This window comes from Labeo rohita, chromosome 21 (assembly GCF_022985175.1).
Source record: "Labeo rohita strain BAU-BD-2019 chromosome 21, IGBB_LRoh.1.0, whole genome shotgun sequence".
Lineage (NCBI taxonomy): Eukaryota > Metazoa > Chordata > Actinopteri > Cypriniformes > Cyprinidae > Labeo > Labeo rohita.
In genome coordinates, this window is record NC_066889.1 from 17639249 (window position 1) to 17659123 (window position 19875).

Here is a 19875-nt window from a genome sequence, read left to right on the forward strand (position 1 = left end):
ACATAATAAGCTTTTGTAAAGCTTTGTTATGAAACTACAAGTCATTTATTTTGTGCCTACCTTTGTCTTTTTCAAATCATGCTATTTTAGCTGTACAAACAGCTCGTTTTGCTGCCTGATTTAAAAAAATTGTCTTACCATATTATTTTAATGTTCTTCTTATTTCCCTATAGCGGATAATAAAGTGGAAGTCTCACTCAAATCCGTGTTAAAGAAAAAAGTTGGATAGCAGTTGATTCTTTTTTATTTTTATTTTACTGACAAAAATATGAACAACGTAAGCTTATAGTTGATGTCTTTAAGCACAAACTGAATTTATATTTAGGTGCAATATTCCATCTGTTATAATAAAGCGATCAAAACATCTACAATATGTACACGTTTAACCATTTTTCTTACTTTCATCATAGACTTTATATTTAGACTTTGGTCTTTATATATAATCATAGTCTTTAAGCCACAAGAGGGAACTATTGCTCTATTGGAGCATAATGCTAGCAACATCACAGTAATGGTTTGAAATGCCGGGGTCACACGTTGAGAGTATGAGTCAAATATAATGAAAATATACAGAGGCAGTTCTAAAGAAAGTCACTTTTCTTTTCATCACAGTATTCATTTTACAGTTCATTTTACAAGAGTTGAGAGTGTTGAGAAAAGAGTACAGTACTTTATAAATAACATGAATTCACAGGCATTTACATTAGCATAATTTGCATATGCATGGTCTGCATTACATAGCAGGACACTGAGGACTGTCTACTAGAGCTATAGATGTGTACGACATGCTGACTTGGGGCTTGTAGCCTTCTGAGTCTTTAACAACAAAATTATTCTGAACAAAGTTAGGGGCTGGGAGGTAAGCATCCTGCATTTCCAGTGTAAGATCAGACATCTGAGTAACACCAACTGGTTCTGGCATGGTTATACTATAAGAAGGGTTATCAATAATTGTGGTAAGCTTCTCAATAGGACAGTATGAGACATCAGCAGGAGATTCAGAAATGCTCTGGTAGAAATTTTGTGCAGGAACCACTTTGGAGTTAGAGCTGATGAGGTCAAAGCGATGTAGACTTTCTGACACTGCAGGATGGTCTACATTGAGGACCTCTTGGATTTCACACTTCACATACCCTTCGGCCATCTGGGTACAATAGATGCCCTGCAAACAATTGTTGACCGGTTAACTGGTTTGCCACAGGTTACACATTAGAGATCAAGTGGCGACCCACCATGGTAGCATGGTTAGCCTATTTATTCATCTAATAATTAACACACAGAGCAAGTGTTTGTGTTGCAAGTGAACCATTATTAATGTGGTCTGGGTCATAACTTATTTATTTATTACTTTCATTGTTGAGCATATGGGTGTGCCATGCAATTTATCCATACTGGAAGCTGCCTAATGTGATCATTTTACCAAGTGACAGATTAATTTGCACACATTCTTTGATAACTATATTTACTTTACTATAATTACTATGACCAAGTACAAGGAGGCTGAATAAGCATTGATGACTCACCTTTGTAATCCATTTCCCAGCAAGTTTTGGTTCAGGAATATCCGGATACAATAGATTCTTTAACCTGAAGGATTTTTTTAAGGAGTAACATTTTAATTGCAGTTATTTAAAAAACATATATAACACTGGAAAAAAGTTCTTACCATTTCCGTTTCCTGTAGCATAGGACTGTGATGATAATGAAGACAAGAGTTGCTGCACTGCAACCCACAAGAGTGGCTGCAATCATCGGCTGAACTATAAAGGTTTTGTCAAATTGCGCACAATGTTATTACATTGGTATATTCATCAATTTTCATTTTCTTATTAAATATAATATAATAGTTAAATCAACGCGTTCCAATTGTAAATATAGCTGCAAGCAGCAATTAAGGGGCCAAGCACTACAGAAGCAAGCATCAGACCAACTGCAGCAATGAGTAATGGAAGCAATTTTAAGATGTTTTAGTCAAAATGGCTGAAAAATCATATATAATCATATGTACAACCACTAATAATTTATTGGCTTATCACTTTTGACCAATACGTTGTGCTATAAATCTAAAATCTATCTATATGGTGTGTTCTGTTTTGTCTATCGACACAAAATCCATAACTGTTTGTCACCACAGTCGGATGATCTGACTCGATTTTGGTGAAAATTGGATGAACAGTCTAGGATGAGTTAAAAAAAAAAAAAAAAAAAAAACGAAGGTTTTCAACATAAATCAAAACGGCTGACAGGAAGTTTGGCCAACTATGACAAAGTTGGTATCTATGTTCTCGGCATGAGCCGAGGCCAGAAAATATTTTGAGACCAGTTTAATTACAATAGGATAATGCAATCAAATGTTATTAGCATTTTTGGACATTTCATTATTAATGGTTAATGAATGGTGCACTACTTTTGACCAACAGGTGGCGCTGTTACCAAATTGATGTGGCATGGTTAGTGGTCAGTTTGGTGTCAATATGTCAAAGCTTTGCATGGATACAGTCTCAGACATCATTGGCATCATTCCAGCAAATTCGTTGATGCGTTAAACGATAACCATTTTGTATATTAACATGAAATCTATAACTTTTTGCCAGCACGGTCTGAAGATGACCTAAGTCAAATTCAGTGAAAATCAGATCAACAGGAGTTGGAAAAAAAAGGTTTTCAAAATTGGTATCTATGTTCTCGGCATGACCCAAAGAATATATTGAGATCACTTTCATTACAATAGGCCAACTTAATCAAATGTTATAAGGATTTTTTGAAGTTTCTTTATGTAAATTTCGCCACACTTTTTGAGTTCTGTCAGAGCATGGTGCCAAAGACACATACCAAGTTTATAACGACATGCCAATGCACTTGTAACAACGAAAATCCATTTGACAACAAAATCCCAAATGGCCGACACCCAAAATGGCTAACGGGAAAATTGGGTATGGTTTGACTCTGCATGCTTCACCCAAAGAGAATCCAGTTTTGATTTTTGATGAAACCATTCAGAAGTTATAAGCAAAAATAGGCATTTTTCATATCCCCTATCGATTAGGTGGTGATGCGCCGAAACTGTGCACATAGCCTCAGGTCATGGTTGTTATAACACACACCATGTTTGGTCTCAATACGCCAAACTGTTTGAGGATGGTTTGACTAATCAATTTGAATTCCATACATTTTTGCCAGCATGGTCTAAAGATGATCTGAGCCTTTTGAACTATTAAAAATAGTGAATATTGACCTTATGAATTTTAAATTTTGGTGTCCATCTGACTCGGCATGAGCCAAGGAATCAGAGGAAAAAAGACTGTCCTGAATCTGTGTGCCAAATTTAATGACATTCCCAAAAGTGATTTTATAAGCTGCCATAGATTCAAGAGGGGAAGAAAAAACAGAAGAAGAAATGTAAGAATGGTAACTGATACGGTGTAGATAGCCTAGAAACAAGAGTCCCAACTCCTGGTGCTTTGCCAATCCCATTACCAACTCTCCACTTTACACTTTCCTAACATTCTCTACTGTCCTGTCTGTTAAAAAGCATGAAAAAGAACGCCAATGGATACAACACGTGCTTTCGCACCTTCAGTGCTTGACCCCTAATAAATTATATTTAATATTATTACATATAATTAAATATCTTCATACATACTTGGTTTTTCAATGGTCCATCCTAATGTTTCATGGTCGCCTTCCCCTCCAGATGTCAAGGCACTAACGTAGAAGGTATAGGAGCCTGGATCTAATTTCAAATTAACCTTAGGCACTAAAACTAAAACACAAAGTATGTCCATTTGTAACATATCTTCTTTTTAAGAAAAAAAAAAACAATGGATGCCATTTAGAAAATGAACCCACCCTTTGTCTCTGTCATAATATTTTTAGAATCAGAATGCTGTGTTTTGACCTTGTAGCACGATATAAAGCCTTTTTGCTGATCTAAGGGCACTTCTTTCCAGGAAAGCTCAAGATTTCCTTCAGTATTTTCACCAGTCAGATTCTGAACTTTCCCTGGTTCTGAGAACAGAAGAACAGATGGAGAGGTTAACATGAACAAATTTTCATTTTTGGGTGAGCTACTCCTTTAAATATTGAATATTGACTTCTTACTTAGCTCAACAGCATAACCCTCACTCCTCTTGAGAAGTTTTGGTCTATTATCTGTGCAGGCATAGACCGAGATGGTGTATCTCACTCCTGCCTCAAAATTACCTGTGAGAACAGAACAACTGAAACGCTTCGTTCAAAATATAACTAAAAACAGCTAATTTAGCCATTGGTTGACCATTACACACATGCACAAATTCAGTATCAGAACAAAAACAGATCAGAAGTGAGTGAAATGATTCATCTTTATTCTTCCAACTGACCAGACTGAATCCGTGTGTAACAGGCGTCACGCTCACATTCTGGGATCTTCTTCCATTTTACAGAACATTGTGTCTTATTGTAGGTTGGAAACCATTCAACAACATATCCACATGTAGAACTGTGGGATTCTTCCCAAGATATTTCAAAGCCACCGTCACTGCTATTGATACGGCTTACACTGACTTCATTGTCTGTGAAAAGTAGCATAAAAAAAGTAATTAACATAAACAACCGTTTAAACCCATTTAAAAACCATTTTGAATATACTTTATCTCACCAGGATTACTCTGGATGATGATGGTAGAAGGAGGAGAAAGACCGACAGAGTTTTTTGCTGAGACTGTGACATTTTTTTCACTCCCAAAGGTAATGTTGTAACACAGCTGCTTATTATTGTTTAGTCCTATGTTACTTTTTGTGCTCCCGCCTTCGGCGTTTTCAATGGTAATTTCATATCCTGTAATTGTCCCATGGCTTTGTTCTTGAGTTAAAGGCTTTAAAACATTAAACAGGGTCATTTTTAATTAGTTTGCAGGTGCAGAGAAAAGCTAAAGATAGCAGTGCCACATGCTACTGCACTTACCTTCCACATGACAGATGCTTTTTGTTCAGAATATTGAATCCAAACATCTACCGCTTCTGGAACTGAAGAGTGATTATTAGTGTGAATCAAATTACTCGAATTTGATTGGTAGTCACTGAACCATTCTCATCTGAGGCTTTGTTTACATTAGTGCGTTTTCGTTTTAAAATGGCATTTTAAAGTGTGTTTCCTTTTAAAAGCTATTTTTTACATTCACACTAGTGCGAAAATACACTAGTGTGAATGTTGCCTGTTTAGTTCAAAAACACAAATTAATTCAGAAAGCAAACTGCGTGTTGGTCAGAAACGTACAGTGTTTGATGTCACTGTGGCTTCATTTGAAACTTTACATTGGCAGAGAAAAAATAGACAGTAAAATTGATTTTTTATGTAGTATTAACTTACTAACGAGGGTAGCACCCGGACTTATGCTACTATATATTAAAGTAAATATATATTAAAGTGTTGTAACGGGGTCATTCTACAATTAGGGGTACATTTAGAATTTGACAATGTGGAAAAAAAAAGTTAATTTTTCCCAAAAACCCAAACATAACCGTACACAGCTGCTTTGAATTGTATAAAGTGCTATATAAATAAAGGTGATCTGTAGGAATATGTGCATAAAATACTATTCTATGTTTGCTACTGTCCACCATGTTACCTCTACTGGGTAACACAGTTGACAGATAACTTAGTTGACATTTTTAGTATTTTGGGACTATACTCAACATGGAAGCTTAGAACTACTGAGCATATGGTATGTTTAGAAATATATTTCCATAAACAAAACATACATTTTAATTAAATTGTCTTGTTAAAATTTGCAATAAAAACTTGTGTAACGCTGTTGACGGTCAATTAATCCACCCTTGACACAGGTTTGCTAGCTTAACCAATATTAGGGGAAAGAGAGAGAACATACCTTCTAATGTTTCATCCATGTGCTTCTAGAGGGAATATCATCATACTGAGCAAATTATGTGAGAATGGGACAAACCATTCCTTTTTTGAGGAGGGGTTTTCTAGTGGGTAACTTAGCTGACAATGGTTTTTCAGACACAAAACAAGTTATATGACAATAAACACTATTTCTGAAGCACACACCCAAATGTCTTGATAACCTAAACTATAAGAAAGGCAAAACTATGAAATTAATTTATATTTGAGATAATTTTCATGCTCAAATGCAGAGTGAATGAGCAACTTCATAAAATTGGACAGCTGAATCCCGGGGTTGTATGTGATATGAACAATTTTTGAACAAAAGATATGGCTTTTTCAACATATAGTAGTGTGACTGGGAAAAATATAATTGTGTACTAGAAAATTAAGCACTGGGCCTTATATTGATGAAAATATATTAATGATATACTTCAAGGACATGAGATGTACCCACGATTCTAGAATGACCCAACTACAGATAAGTGGTTGTAACGCGAAAGTATGCTTATTCGCTATAGGGAAGAATAACAACGTGCAGTAAAAGGTAAAACTGTTTGCACTACAAACCAGTGTGTTCATATTTAAGATAATACATTAAAATAATATGGTAGGACACACCAACTTGCAATATCAAGCAGCATTACGAGCTGTTCTGTACATCCAAAAACAACTGGATAAAATGGCGACGCATGCTCTTATGGTAAAAATGAGGTGGATATATAAAAACAGAATAATTTAGATAAATTAATGACATTTAATTTTCAAATATGCTAATCCTCTGAATACTTACTGTCTTCTTTAGTGGAGAACTTAGTGATTTCACTCCAGTCGCCCCATTTGTAGAAGTGCTCAAGAGACCCACATGTCACTTGAGCTGTGTAGTTAGCAAAGGGCTGCAGATTTACAAGGACAGCTGATGAAAGTCCCACTCCATTGAAGGTTTTCTTTGTAAAAGATGAAAATGTGTGGACATTTGTGAGAATGCATGTAAATGTCTTCTAAGTCAAACAAGGGAGAGCTAAAATAGAATGCTTATCAACTGACCCTTTTGCAAAGAGCAAGATCTGACCAATCATAACGCAGAATCTGCCATTTTGTCTGACAAACAAATATAGAGAGTAGATTAACTAAGGTGGACCTAAACTTGAAAAATTGTGTATTGACATCTTTCAACGGTTGAAATAAAATACGTTCTGATGTTCATTCCTGTTTATTTTGTGCATAAATGATTATTAAAGAGCGACAAAATGGTATTTATCATTTGAATTTCTTAAAAAAATGACAAAATTTGAAAGCTGAGACCTTGTTTCATACCAGAAGTAACCTGCTCTGTCTTGTCTGTCTTTTTCAGTATTTTTCAGTTTCCTCTTTGCTCCGCAAAGTATTTTTCACTGCGTAAGAACATGATGTGTCGTGTGAGTGCACCATTGTTTGTCAGACATAGCAACAGTAACTAAGAGGGACGGGTCTTTGCGAAGGGTCAATTTAATGCAAGATAAAATCTGATGACACCAACAGTGTAAATGTTTCCATTGAGCTTCACTTGACAAATCATCAGAAACAAAGTGTAATTTTTCTCATCCCAACTCCATCGAAGAGTGACGTTTCTTGCATTAGCAATATGGGATATTTTACTAGGCGCTCTCAACCATACTGTAGAAGAAAAAAAAAAACAAGATTAAATGTGGCCATGCAGAATTTTAAGAGATAATAAATTAATATTAAAATAAGTTTTACCTCGTTCTGTAGGGTCAGCTTCATCAATGAGAGTCTTCACACCAAGAGGATTTTTGGCAATCAGGGTCCATTTTGTCTTCTGCTTCATCAATGCATGTTGGGTACAATTACCAGGTTCACAATTTCTGACAAAAGCAAAACAATTAGCATCAGAGAACTGAATCCAGTATGATGAGAGCAACAATGCATGGTTCGCACTGTACATTAAGATGGATGTTATTTTGTCAGCAGTGTGGTTACCTTCCATTAAGTGTATAGTTTGTCTTTCTGTTATGAGTCAGATGAGTGTTTCGACCCACGTTCCAGTTACACTCCACAGAGCTGAGATCCCGTGTTACACATACAAGATTCTGGTCGTCGGGGGGGATCTGTAGCATCCAGAGAAATTAAACACTTTTGGCCAGGACTTAAAAGCCTTAGTAACAAATTAACATTTGGTATGCACAGTTTAAAAAGTTTGGGGTCAGTGATTTTTTTTAATTAATACTTTTATTTAGGATTCATTATTTGACAGTAAACTAGAAAACGGTTATTTTAAATTGCAATAATATTTCACAGTATTAGTTTCTACACTGTAAAAAGTTTTCACCAGTTTCAACTTAAAAACTTAAGTTAAGCAGCTGCCTTAAAATTTTAAGTTCAATCAGCTTAAAAGTACAAGTCATTTTAACTCTATTGTAGTGAGTTGAAATGACTCATAGTTTTAAGTTGATTTAACTTAAAATTTTAAGGCAGCAGTTGAAATTAAAGGGTCATGAACCTGGGCATTTGACGCGCGAGCTGAAAAAACGCCGCGTTAACCAATCAGGAGATTGATCTATTAGTGACGTGATTACGACGTAGCGAGCGGAGGCAGAAATCCGAAACAACAATGGAGGACAAAATCATCGTCGCTGTATGTGGATACCCGGAGCTGTACGATACATCTTCGTACTTTTACAGAAACAGGAATAAAAAGGATCTTGCTTGGAAGAAAGTGAGTGAGGAGGTCGGACAATCTGGTAATTTGTAAAAAACGCTCTTTACTCAGTTTGAGCTATATACATATTGACGGACTGATCTAATGGACCCAGACATGGCGCCGAACGAGTCTACGCCGTTTTTCAGCCTTCCATAGCACATAAACCACAGCTACCCTCTTAAAGTGCCCCTATTATGCCATTTTAAAGGTTGCTAATATTGTTTTAATAGACTCCCAAAACAGGTTTACATGTATGCAAGGTCAAAAAACACTTAAGTTTTCTCCAAAAATAGATTTCATTTTACCCCATTTCTAAATCATTCATAAACGACTCGTGCGAAGCAGTTTGAAGAATCAGTCTCTCTAAACCCCTCCTTTCCGTGAGCCCTCACTGCTGTGACTGGTCAGATGGCGCAGTCCTTTATGATTGGCCTACAGTGTACGGTGTGTCTGAGAACGAAACACCCATTGCCATAACTGACTGACAGCCCTGGAGACTTGTCAATACATAGAAAAGATGGCATTGATTTTACCATACCAATTCGAGCCAGAGTCTGATGATGAAACGGTTGAAGTGGCTGATCAACAAGTTAGCACGGCCTACCGTGGAAAGTGCTGGCAATTTGCTTATGTAAGCGAACTGGGCACACCTCTATGTTGTAAACTTCAACATTGTATAATGCATTAAGGCGGCTTTCACACCGAACACGAAAAGCGTTCAGTGCAGCCCTGCAGAACGCAGCGGCGAAAGTTCATTTGAACAACTCATTTGAACTTTGTTTGCGGCGTGCACGCTCCATTGCACGTGCACTTTAGTCGAGGCAGAAACAAGCCATCCTTGCGCGACAAAAGCAATTAAAACGAATGGGTTTCATAGCACAGCGCTTTCCGCTTCGTGCGCCATCCTTTATCATTACTCCAACTAATGAGACAGACAGAAAGTCAAGCTTCAATCACAAATTGTCAGACTATAGTGGGTCCACAGCTGAACTACAGAAGCATGAGTTAGCCGGTTAGCATGACATGTGCAGGATTGTTACACAACATAACATACACAACTACTTATTTTGAACGATTGCTAGTTGTTCGCGACGTAGAACGTGGGTGGACATTATGCAAATGTGTTACTTCATGACGTGTGGCCGTAACAGAAAAAGATTCGAATTGCTGACGACTAGTTCAGACGATTGTGAGCCGACTCTTTTTTTTGATAAACAATAACTTTATGTATCGTGCACTGTCGGCTTCACAACTTTGCAAATAGTTTATGTTCACATACAGCTACATGACACACTGCATGAAGATCATATTTGAAAAGGCATAATAGGGGCACTTTAACAAAATCCATGTCAGCCATTTCGCAACGAGATTGGAGACGCCTGGCAGAAGCCCCTGCCATGACGCAAATTCGCGTCTGTTGTGAAGCGAATTTCAAGCGCAAATGAAGCCAGTAAACTCAAAATATTCAAGCGTCCAACTACGCGTGAACAGCGTGATTTATTTGGCAAGTCGCGTCTGGTGTGAACGCACCATTGCAAAGCAAACAAAACCAAACACTCTCCTTCGATCCAAGAACGTTTCTCTCAGTTAATATATGCAAACTCACAATCTGAAGCCTCTGTCATAGCAAATCCACACACGCTGTCGTGAATAATTAAGTGAGGCTCTTCTCATAGGACGAAACACTCAGCCTCATGAATAATTATGAGACACCTACACTTCATTGAAGTACTATAGTCCGTTACCGTCATAGTCCGTGTAGATTTTAAACCCGGAAGATGAAAATAGCGCAAAAAAGCTCAAAATTAACCAGTTTCCTCCAACAATTAAAATTAACGGATGGGAACATTGTCATCTGTGCAACACCAACACCTAAAATCTCAGAAGTAGTAGTCCAGGGTTTCATGAACCTTTAAGTTTTTAAGTTACAACTGGTAAATTTTTGTTTACAGTGTAATGTAGCAGTGGTGAGCATTAAACTTTTTTTCAAAAACATTACAAATCTGAAACGTTTGAACTGATGAGTGTTAGCTCATCACTTTTGCCAACTCACCCAAGTGGCTTCATCATTGGTTAAAATGGTGGAATTTCCCACATGTGCCCAGATTGTGGTCATAATCCAATATGTGGGCAAAATATTTTAAAATCTCTGACTAATCATTACCTAATGTAAAATGGAAGTCCAGCTGCCAATGAATTAAAGGATTAGTTCACTTCCAGAATAAAAATTCCCTGATAATTGATTCACCCCAATGCCTTTTAAGATGTTCATGTCTTTCTTTCTTCAGTCAAAACGAAAACTAAGGTTTTGAGGAAAACATTCCAGGATTTTCCTCAATATAGTCGACTTCAATGGGGATTAATGGGTTGAAGGTCCAAACTGCAGTTTCAATGTAGCTACAAAGGGCTCTACATGATCCCAATCAAGGAATAAGTGTCTTATCTAGTAAAACAATCAGTCATTTTCTAAAAAAAAAAAAAAAAAGTTCAATGATATAGTTTTTAACCATAAATGCTGATCAAGCATAGACATAGGCGGAAGTACTGATCAAGTGTTTACAAACCGAACATGCAAAGAAAGTCAAACACCATTTACAAAAAAGGTAAAACGATGTTGGATGGTTTTGAGATTTTTTTGAGAGTTTTTTGTCCTACCCAAAGTCTTTGAACCGAAGTACACAGATAAAGAACCGCATGCGACCTCCAAGCATAAAGTTGCGCAGAGCTAGTGCAAGATGAGCATTTGTACTTTTAAATAATATATACATTTTATTTATTTATTTATTTTTTAAATTCAATTGTTTTGGCTGGATAAGACCCTTATTCCTCAAATGGGATTATGTAGAACCCTTTGAAACTTAAGAAAGAAAGACATCTTGGTTGGCAGGGGTGAGTAAATTATCAATAAATGTTTATTCTGGAAGTGAACTAATCTTTTAACTTTCTGTAAAACATTTCAAAACTTATGGGTTTAAATTAAACAATTTCTATTAAACAGGATGCATTTATACTTACAGCCAATAAATACAATGGAGCCTTTCCAACCACCACAGTGTATTTCTGAATAGGGAATTTGGTCAGAGGCTCATCAAAGTGAACTGGATCTGAGATGTATGTCCTGTTGCTGATCTGAATTGGAAATTTGGGCAAAGGAACCTGATCTCTCTCCACAATGCAACAGAATGTGATATTACTCCCAACCATGACAGTTTTACCGTTAGGATAGACACCAGTTGTTGTAGCATTAAGATCTTTTCCTGTTATTTCAAAGGCAAAACAGTTAAGTTATTGTTCAGTTGTTCTGCTCTTTTGATAACACATGCATACAGTGTAAAAACAACTTGTGGCTACAAACCTTTGTACGTATACAATTGTGTCCATTCACCAATGTGATCCTGATCACGTCGCCTAAGTCTGACCGAATGGGAAGTGCATTGCAACGGTATAGATGAGGTCCATTTCCAATGATAATAGCCTGTTTTGTTTGCCATAACATGTATGGTTTCCTAAAAACAGTTATTTGATATTAAACAATGACTTAAGACATGTATTTCCATTGCTTTTGTAAAAAAAAAAAAACCTTACTTACAAAATGAACAGTCCTCATCTGTTCAGTACGAATGACTTCTATGTCATAGCTGACTTTCTCTGATTTATCATTTTCAGCAAACTCATCTCTCCATATAATGTTCAACACCCATGTACCACAATCAGGTCTTTCACAAAAGGTTTCTTCTGCATACAGTTCCACCTCTTTTATAGAAACTGGTTGCCCTGTTGATACATGCAAGTCAGTTCTTCTATCAGTGGTCTCAACTAACAATTGAAATAAGATGGAATTGTATTATTTAAGGAATAGTTCAACCAAAAATCCAAGGTGTAGCTGCGTTTGTTTCTTTGGACAAAAAACTAATTTGGAGAAATTTAGCATTACATCACTTTCTCACCAATGGATCCTCTGCAGTGAATGGGTGCCGTCAGAAAGTCTGATCAAAACATCACAATCCACACAACTCCAGTCCATCAATTAAAAGCTACGTGTTTGTAAGAAACAAACCCATCAATAAGACATTTGAACTTTAAACTGCTCTTTCTAATAATCAATAATAACGCATGATAATGTTTTGTACTGTTTTTATTTTGAAACATTTGCTTAATCTGTGTATATTTCTGATTCAGACTTCAAATGACTTAAAATGACTCTTCTCGGATTGGATTCGTAAGGATTGTTTGTGGATCATTGTGATGCTTTATCAGCTGTTTGGACTCTCATTCTCACAGCACCCATTCACTGCAGAGGATGCATTGGTAGGCAAGTGCGATGCAAAATTTCTCCAAATCTGTTCTGATAAACAAACAATTCATCTACATCTCAAATGCCTGTGGGTGCAAATGTAGCCTATTTAAATTTTCGGTTAAACTACTTTTTTTTAAAAAAAGTTTAACAACAGTAGTTAAAAGCGTTAAAGACTCACCATCCTGTTCTGCTCGGCCAATCGGTGAAAAAAGCAAAGCACACAAAAGCCACACTGACATGATTGAGCTCAAGAGATTCTGGACAAGTAATGGCTCACCAGTTTCTCCATTAGCAATTAGATCTACTAAGGAAACAAAATGAGTTTTATCAATTACCCATGGTTGTATAGCATCTTCTAATAAGGTACAAAAAATGGTAATAAGCTATCTCTCTTCCCTAATGGGTTTTAATTTACAGGACACAGAGATAGTAAATTAGAGGGAGACAGAGAAAATGGAATCATCAGGACATGATTCAACAAACTCAAACTGCAAGATATCTGTTAAAGATCACTTGATCTGGAAAGCATCTGATGTGTACATACATCTTACAGATGTCTGTAAGATGTCAGTTTTACATGCATTCTAAATCATAAACATCTTAAAGACATCTAATAGACGTCTATTTGACATCTGATAGGAAACGCCCTAAAGACGTATTGCAGATGAGCAAACAATATAAAAACAAATATGTCTTGCAGATGTAAATACAGAAATCAAATAAACACCTCTGAGACAGTCTTATGAACAATGAATAATAATCTAATCAAACACATAATCTACCAGGCCATTAAAACGCAGTAATACTGGTGTATGACTGTTGGAAAATTAGAGGTTTGAAGTCTGCTGGTGATAAGACTATCATCATTTATGATCTGAGGGTATGAAAATGAGTAGGCTAAATAGTAAATACACCACAGATGGTGACTGAACATACTTCGGTCTAAACAAATACACATCAAAAACATCAAATGCTGATCCAGCACGTTTAACGAAGAGCACCAGTGAATATTACCAAAAACAGAAAGCTTTCTCACATCAAAACACACCAGAAACATTAGTTTCCTGCATTTTAGAGATTAGCCTAACATTACTTAATATGACTGAACATTGTGGATGACGGGGCATTTTGTATATGGTTTATATATTTTGCTTGCTCATCTGAAGAGGTTTCATACACTATATGTACACCATTTGTGTTTGTTTGCTTATTTCACAACAATTTTTTTAAAGAGTACAAATTGTTCTTAACATCTCTTCTGTGGAAAAATGACAATGATTTGTCTCTGTGTATGTATAAAGGTCCACATTACTCATAGGACTTGCAAAGAAATCATTCTTTACAGATGATGTCAAGACCATATGTCTGCTTTTTTATTTAAAAGGAAATATTTTCGTTGTATTCCACGAATAACGTATTTGACTCAAAATGTATTATTTACTGTTTTAAAGAATGAATTATGTTACAAATCCAAAATGGGTTATGTGAATAATATACACATTCTAATCGAACAAGTAAGGTAAAGACATGCGCACTGTTCTCTTCTTATAAACCGTATCAGTAGGCTAATAATCAGGTATGCCACAAAACACATCCAGCTAGTTAACATGTCAGATTTTATTATAGCATCACTGATTCGTGTTATCCACTACAGTAATATTACATAAAGCCTTTCACGAAAAGTTAAAAGAAGTGCGAGAGTAAACACCTACCTGTGAAAGGAGTTCGCAGCCACAAAGCCTCAACAAGAATCAGCTGCTGATTTTTTTCGAAATTATTTTCGTCCACAGCCAAACATGTAAACTTCTCAGAGCGGAGTTTTAGAAAACAACAAAGTTCACTGTCAGTTCGCTCTTACTACACGAGTATAAAGTGTGAGAACTTGTAGTGGGAGGATCTCAGTGGAAGCGTGAGTGCGGGAAGTTACAAGCGTCACTGGAAAGCAAATCAAGAATAACTAGTACATTAGCAGCGGTGTGATAACGGCAGCACGAGGATCCCGACGGTTTAAGACTAATATCGATATCTTCAAGACAAGAGCTCAGTAAGTAGGAGGAATGTGGATAATACAGGTCCATTTCAGAATGTCAGCCCTGACTGGCAAAATCAGTATGGATATACAAAAGGTAAACTTTTACAAGTGATAAGAATACTAGTCGTATTAGTTTATGGACGCCATATCGTTTTGGAAAAAAAAAATATGCAAAAAAACAAACAGGCAAGGGAGGGGGACTTTAGGCGATACAATGACAGACTGTTCTGTGGAAAGCAATGGAAGTCTTTCTGTGGAATTCTTACGCGGCTGAGCACAAGGGCTTTCAGATTTGAAAAAAATAAAGATCTTTTTCAAGAAACACCACACAGACTTGAAAAATGTGTCAAGGAAATTGAGGTTTATTTTATCACGTACGCATCCCTTTCGTTAGATTCTCAAGGCCCATAGCTAATGCCCCCCAAAAACACATTAAATTATACATTTTAAAGAAACGTAAGTATGTACAACAGCTTTAGATGTTTTTCCCCCTTCAGGAAAAATATAAATAACACTTCTTGCAACAGTCTCTGCAAATTCATTATTAAATGGTGCTTACATTTCATACAGTGCTCTGGAAAATCATGAGTGCACTTAAAAGAAAAGAAAAAGAAAATCACTCAAAGGTGCAGTTAGTTTTAGTTGTACACTGAACATATGTACATTTAAAATATACGCATTTCCTTTACACTCCAAGCACTAATGGTGATGGAGAAAACAACCTTTTTAAAATACTTGGAACTTGTTCCACAAATACAGTTAAGTTTGCAATAATTGGTGCATGTTGTTATATTTCTAAGGTTTTGAAAAACACCAGTTTTTTTTTTTTAAATCAGTTTTAGAAAACAATCTGACAATAGCTTTCTGTTATGGGATGCACATAACCCTTGATGGAAAAAGGAAGGAAGGAAATAAAACAAGAGTTAACACTGGGTGGGGGGACCCAAAATATCCATCTAGCATTCTGGGATATTTTCACCACACACTTTGATGAAATTATTTGTGACCCCAGACCACAAAACCAGTCATAAGGGTCAATTTTTTGAATAAATAAGTTTTTCATTGATGTATAGATGCATAATTGATGTTAGGATGGAACAATATTTGGCCGAGATACAACTATTTGAAAAACTAAAATCTGAGGGTGAAAAAGATTTAAAATATTGAGAAAATCACCTTTAAAGTTGTCCAAATGAAGTTCTTAGCAATTACTAATCAAAATTGAAGTTGACTGATATATTTACAGTAGAAAATTTACAAAATATCTTAATAAAACATCATCTTCACTTAATATCCTAATGATTTTTGGCATAAAAGAAAAATAGGTAATTTACCGGTAACATACAGCCATATTGTTGGTTATTGCTACAAATATACCCGTGCGACTTATGACTGGTTTTGTGGTCCAGGGTCACATTTATCTAAGAAAGCTTCAGAAAATATATGGGGGGGTATTCCAGATTTATTTTGTTCAGAAAGCATGGCTTAATTATTGTTCAATGTCCAGCCAGTATATTACGCAAAAACAAAACAAAACAAAAAAAAAAACATTTCCCATATATATTTTTTTCTATCCATTATACTGCAGATAGGGGTTAGAATGCACATGCATGTAAAAGTTTCCCCAGAAGCCTAAAAGGAAATACTGTAACATCTATTAGTATTATTGCTGGCCATATTAGACTCAGTTTTTACAATAGACAAAATAATGGAAGTTGAAACTTGATGCTTAATTTAAAAGCCAAGGCAGGCAAAGGCAGATTTATTAGTTTCTATAATAAATAAAACAAGAAAGACGGGCAAATTCATTAATTCTAAAAGTAAAGGTTAAAGCTAATACAAATAAGGCAAAAGAAATTAAAGCTGCCTAAATAACATAAATAGTCCAGCCAAGAAAATGAAGTGATCTTCAAGAAGTCATTTGTGCAGAATTAACAGGCACATTGCATAGAAATAATTCAAATGAACCTCAAATTTATACTTTATACTACAAAGTTGGACCTAACCATTTTTGGTAATGTTTTTTAATGCAATGTTCATTAGATTCATCCTAACCCTGAAGATATTCTGATCTTTTATTAAGCCAAAATCGGTATGCGCATTACTGAGAACAGCTGTTATAATATTGACAATGATAAAGCATAGTAGTTTATGGATGCAGAGCAATTGAATTTGAGCAGAGCATGTCATATATTAAAATGAAAATTCTGTCATTAATTACTCACGCTCATGTCGTTCCAAACCCGTAAGACCTTCGTTCATCTTTAGAACACAAATCAAGCAATTTTTGATGAAATCCAACAGCTTTCTGACCCTGCATAGATTATTTTAACAATGTCCTTACTACCTTTCTGGGCCTTAAACGTGTCAGTTGTGTTGCCGTCTGTGCAGGGTCAGAAACCTCTTGGATTTCATCAAAAATATCTTAATTTGTGTTCCAAAGATGAACTTACAGGTTTGAAACGACATGAAGGTGAGTAACTAATGACAGAATTTTCATTTTTGGGTGAACTATCCCTTTAAGGGATCAGTCTCAATCATGTCAGTTTAAACTTCATTTTTACCCAGTTTTTCGTTTAAAATCTCCTGACCACATTCAGGCTAAAAAGCATTATTAGCAATCCGAAAAACAGAATACAAAGGTGTTTCTCATATACAAATATTGTTAAATATATTTGGCGAATCTTTGTTTAATTAATGCTTTAATAACTAATGACTTTCTCTCTGGGTTTAGTTAAAAATCACTAAAAATGACTTAAAACAGAAAAGAGCTTAAAACTGCAAAATAGCAGTGGTGAAATGCACTTTAACTTCCTCTTTTGAAGCGTATTGTCCACACGTACACTGACAGTCAGACATAAATAATACACAGCCAGTTTTATCCTGGCTAATGGGTTAAAATAAAGTGAAAGGGACAGAGGAGCTGCTTGGACCAAACAATAAATAAGTGAATAAATAAATAAATATCTTACTGATTCAAATGTCAGACTTTTTTGGATGACGTTTCACATGTCAGTTAACAAAGTTACGCAATAATACAATACAGTCGCTATTGCATAATTGTGCAACAACACCATCGGATACTTGTACATACGATTAATCAGGGATTGGTATGTGCTATGTCAAGATAAAAATCAGCTCAATTAAGCAGAAAAGATTCATGACTTGGGTACAAAAGGGAAATAAATAACTGGCAGTTGCTGATTATTATTAGCACTTGATGATTGTCTTACAAAGCTAATCACACCAGGACTAAAAGTGTTTGCTTAGCCTGGTTGCGAAAGCTGTTTCATACTTAAACAACCAGAATTAGTAATCCAAAGAAAACAGCTGGAATGTTGTAGTGTTGAAAGATCCGCTCAAGGGGGGGAAAAAATGCTTGTGTTACGTGCAATTATACGCTAAGCCCCTTTAAAAGGACAATATTGACTGAACGGATCTCACGGAAGTTAGTAAGCTCCCTTGAATGATTTTGCTTGTATTTGAAATACAATTTGCATTGACTCACTTTTCAAATATTTGCATGTTTCACTTTCCGTTCAATGCCTGACAGTTCACAACTGACATTTACAAGGATTATTTGGTTGCGACATCCATTGTAGACATCTACATTTGTGTAGAGTATATTTGTTCAGGTGAGAAGAGTTTGTTCTCTTAACGTACCGCATTTCCCCTCTTTCAAGTGACTCTCAATCCACCCATGTCTGCTCCATAGCCCTAGTCTCTTATTGCGTTCATCTTAGGCCAAGAAAAAGATTGACAACTTGCTGGGGAAGAGAATAGTCTGGAAAACGCTTAGAGGATCACGACTCTGATGGAAGATCTACTGTGGTAGACTTCTTGGGCATTGACAGAATGCTCTCAGCTTCCTCGTACATCTACAAATAAAAAAATGAAGACACATATGCTTAGTAATGAAATGAAAGTGTTCAAAAAGAAAATCATTATATTGTTAATTTTTTTTATACTAGTGGCAGAGAAATTAAAGGTAAAGTCCACTTCCAGAACAAATATTGACAGATAATGTACACACCCCCTTGTCATCCAAGATGTTAATGTCCTTCTTTCTTCAGCCGTAAAGAAATTGTTTTTTGAGGGAAACATTTCAGAATTTCAACTGCTATGGTGCCCCGATCTTGAACTTCCAAAATCCAGTTTAAATGTGGCTTCAAACGATCCCAAATGCGGTTGTAAACGATCTCTGATCTCTGACCGAAGAAGGGTCTTATCTAGCCAAACAATCGGTTATTTTCATAAAAAAAAAAAAATACAATCTGAATATTTTTCAATCTCAAACACTTGTCTTGTCTTGATCTGCCTGAACCCTGTGTATTCTGGTTCAAGACAGTTAGGGGTATGTCGAAAAACTCCAATCGTTTTTCTCCCTCAACTTCAAAAATCATTTCAAAATCATCCTACATCACTGCAGAAGTCTTTGCCCAGTCTTTGCAAAGTGAACATGCAAAAAAGATCAAACACCCTCAACAAAAAACGTTAAACAGCAATATAGGACGATTTTGAAGTTGAGGGAGAACATGAGAAGGGAGTTTTTCAACATACCACAACTGTCATGAACCGGAACAAAAACATTCCAGGCAGAGTAAGACAAGACGAGCGTTTGGCATTAAAAAGTATAGAAATTGTATTATTTTAATGAAAAACGATTGCTTTGTTGGATAAGACCCTTTTTCCTCGGCTGGGATCGTATACAACCGCATTTGGGATTGTTTGAAGTCACATTTAAACTACATTTTGGAAGTTCAAATTAGGCACCATTGAAAAAAAAATCCTAAAATGTTTTCTTCAAAAACCATAATTTCTTTACGACTGAAGAAAGAAAGACATTAACATCTTGAATGACAAGGGGTGAGTACATTATCTGTCAATTTTTTGTTCTGGAAGTGGACTCCTTTAAAACTTTTAACCCAGTTTAATTCAAGGACTGAAAAACAATTTGT

The 19875-nt window shown here is 35.9% G+C and overlaps 2 protein-coding genes across 5 annotated transcripts in view; both read right to left on the reverse strand.

Moving 5' to 3' along the window:
* Nucleotides 1-236: 236 nt before the first annotated feature.
* lifrb (LIF receptor subunit alpha b) lies at nt 237-14906 on the reverse strand. Its single transcript, XM_051092657.1, has 18 exons — nt 14598-14906; nt 13064-13189; nt 12178-12362; nt 11944-12094; nt 11604-11845; nt 7868-7995; nt 7628-7752; nt 7407-7543; nt 6681-6834; nt 4946-5007; nt 4640-4856; nt 4362-4553; nt 4102-4203; nt 3850-4008; nt 3644-3763; nt 1667-1760; nt 1524-1587; nt 237-1162 (listed from the first exon to the last, which is right to left on the reverse strand). Exons 2-18 carry the CDS (start codon nt 13122-13124, stop codon nt 734-736), a joined length of 2622 nt encoding a protein of 873 aa, XP_050948614.1. The 5' UTR covers nt 13125-13189; nt 14598-14906; the 3' UTR covers nt 237-733.
* Nucleotides 14907-15263: 357 nt separating this feature from the next.
* The window catches only part of rictorb (RPTOR independent companion of MTOR, complex 2b), a 40836-nt gene continuing 36224 nt past the window's right edge, over nt 15264-19875 (reverse strand). For all 4 annotated transcript variants that reach the window (XM_051092462.1, XM_051092461.1, XM_051092464.1 and 1 more), the window contains one exon: nt 15264-18795. In XM_051092462.1, coding sequence (XP_050948419.1) covers nt 18721-18795 — 75 coding nt within the window. In that variant the 3' untranslated portion in view covers nt 15264-18720. The remainder of the gene's footprint in view (nt 18796-19875) is intronic.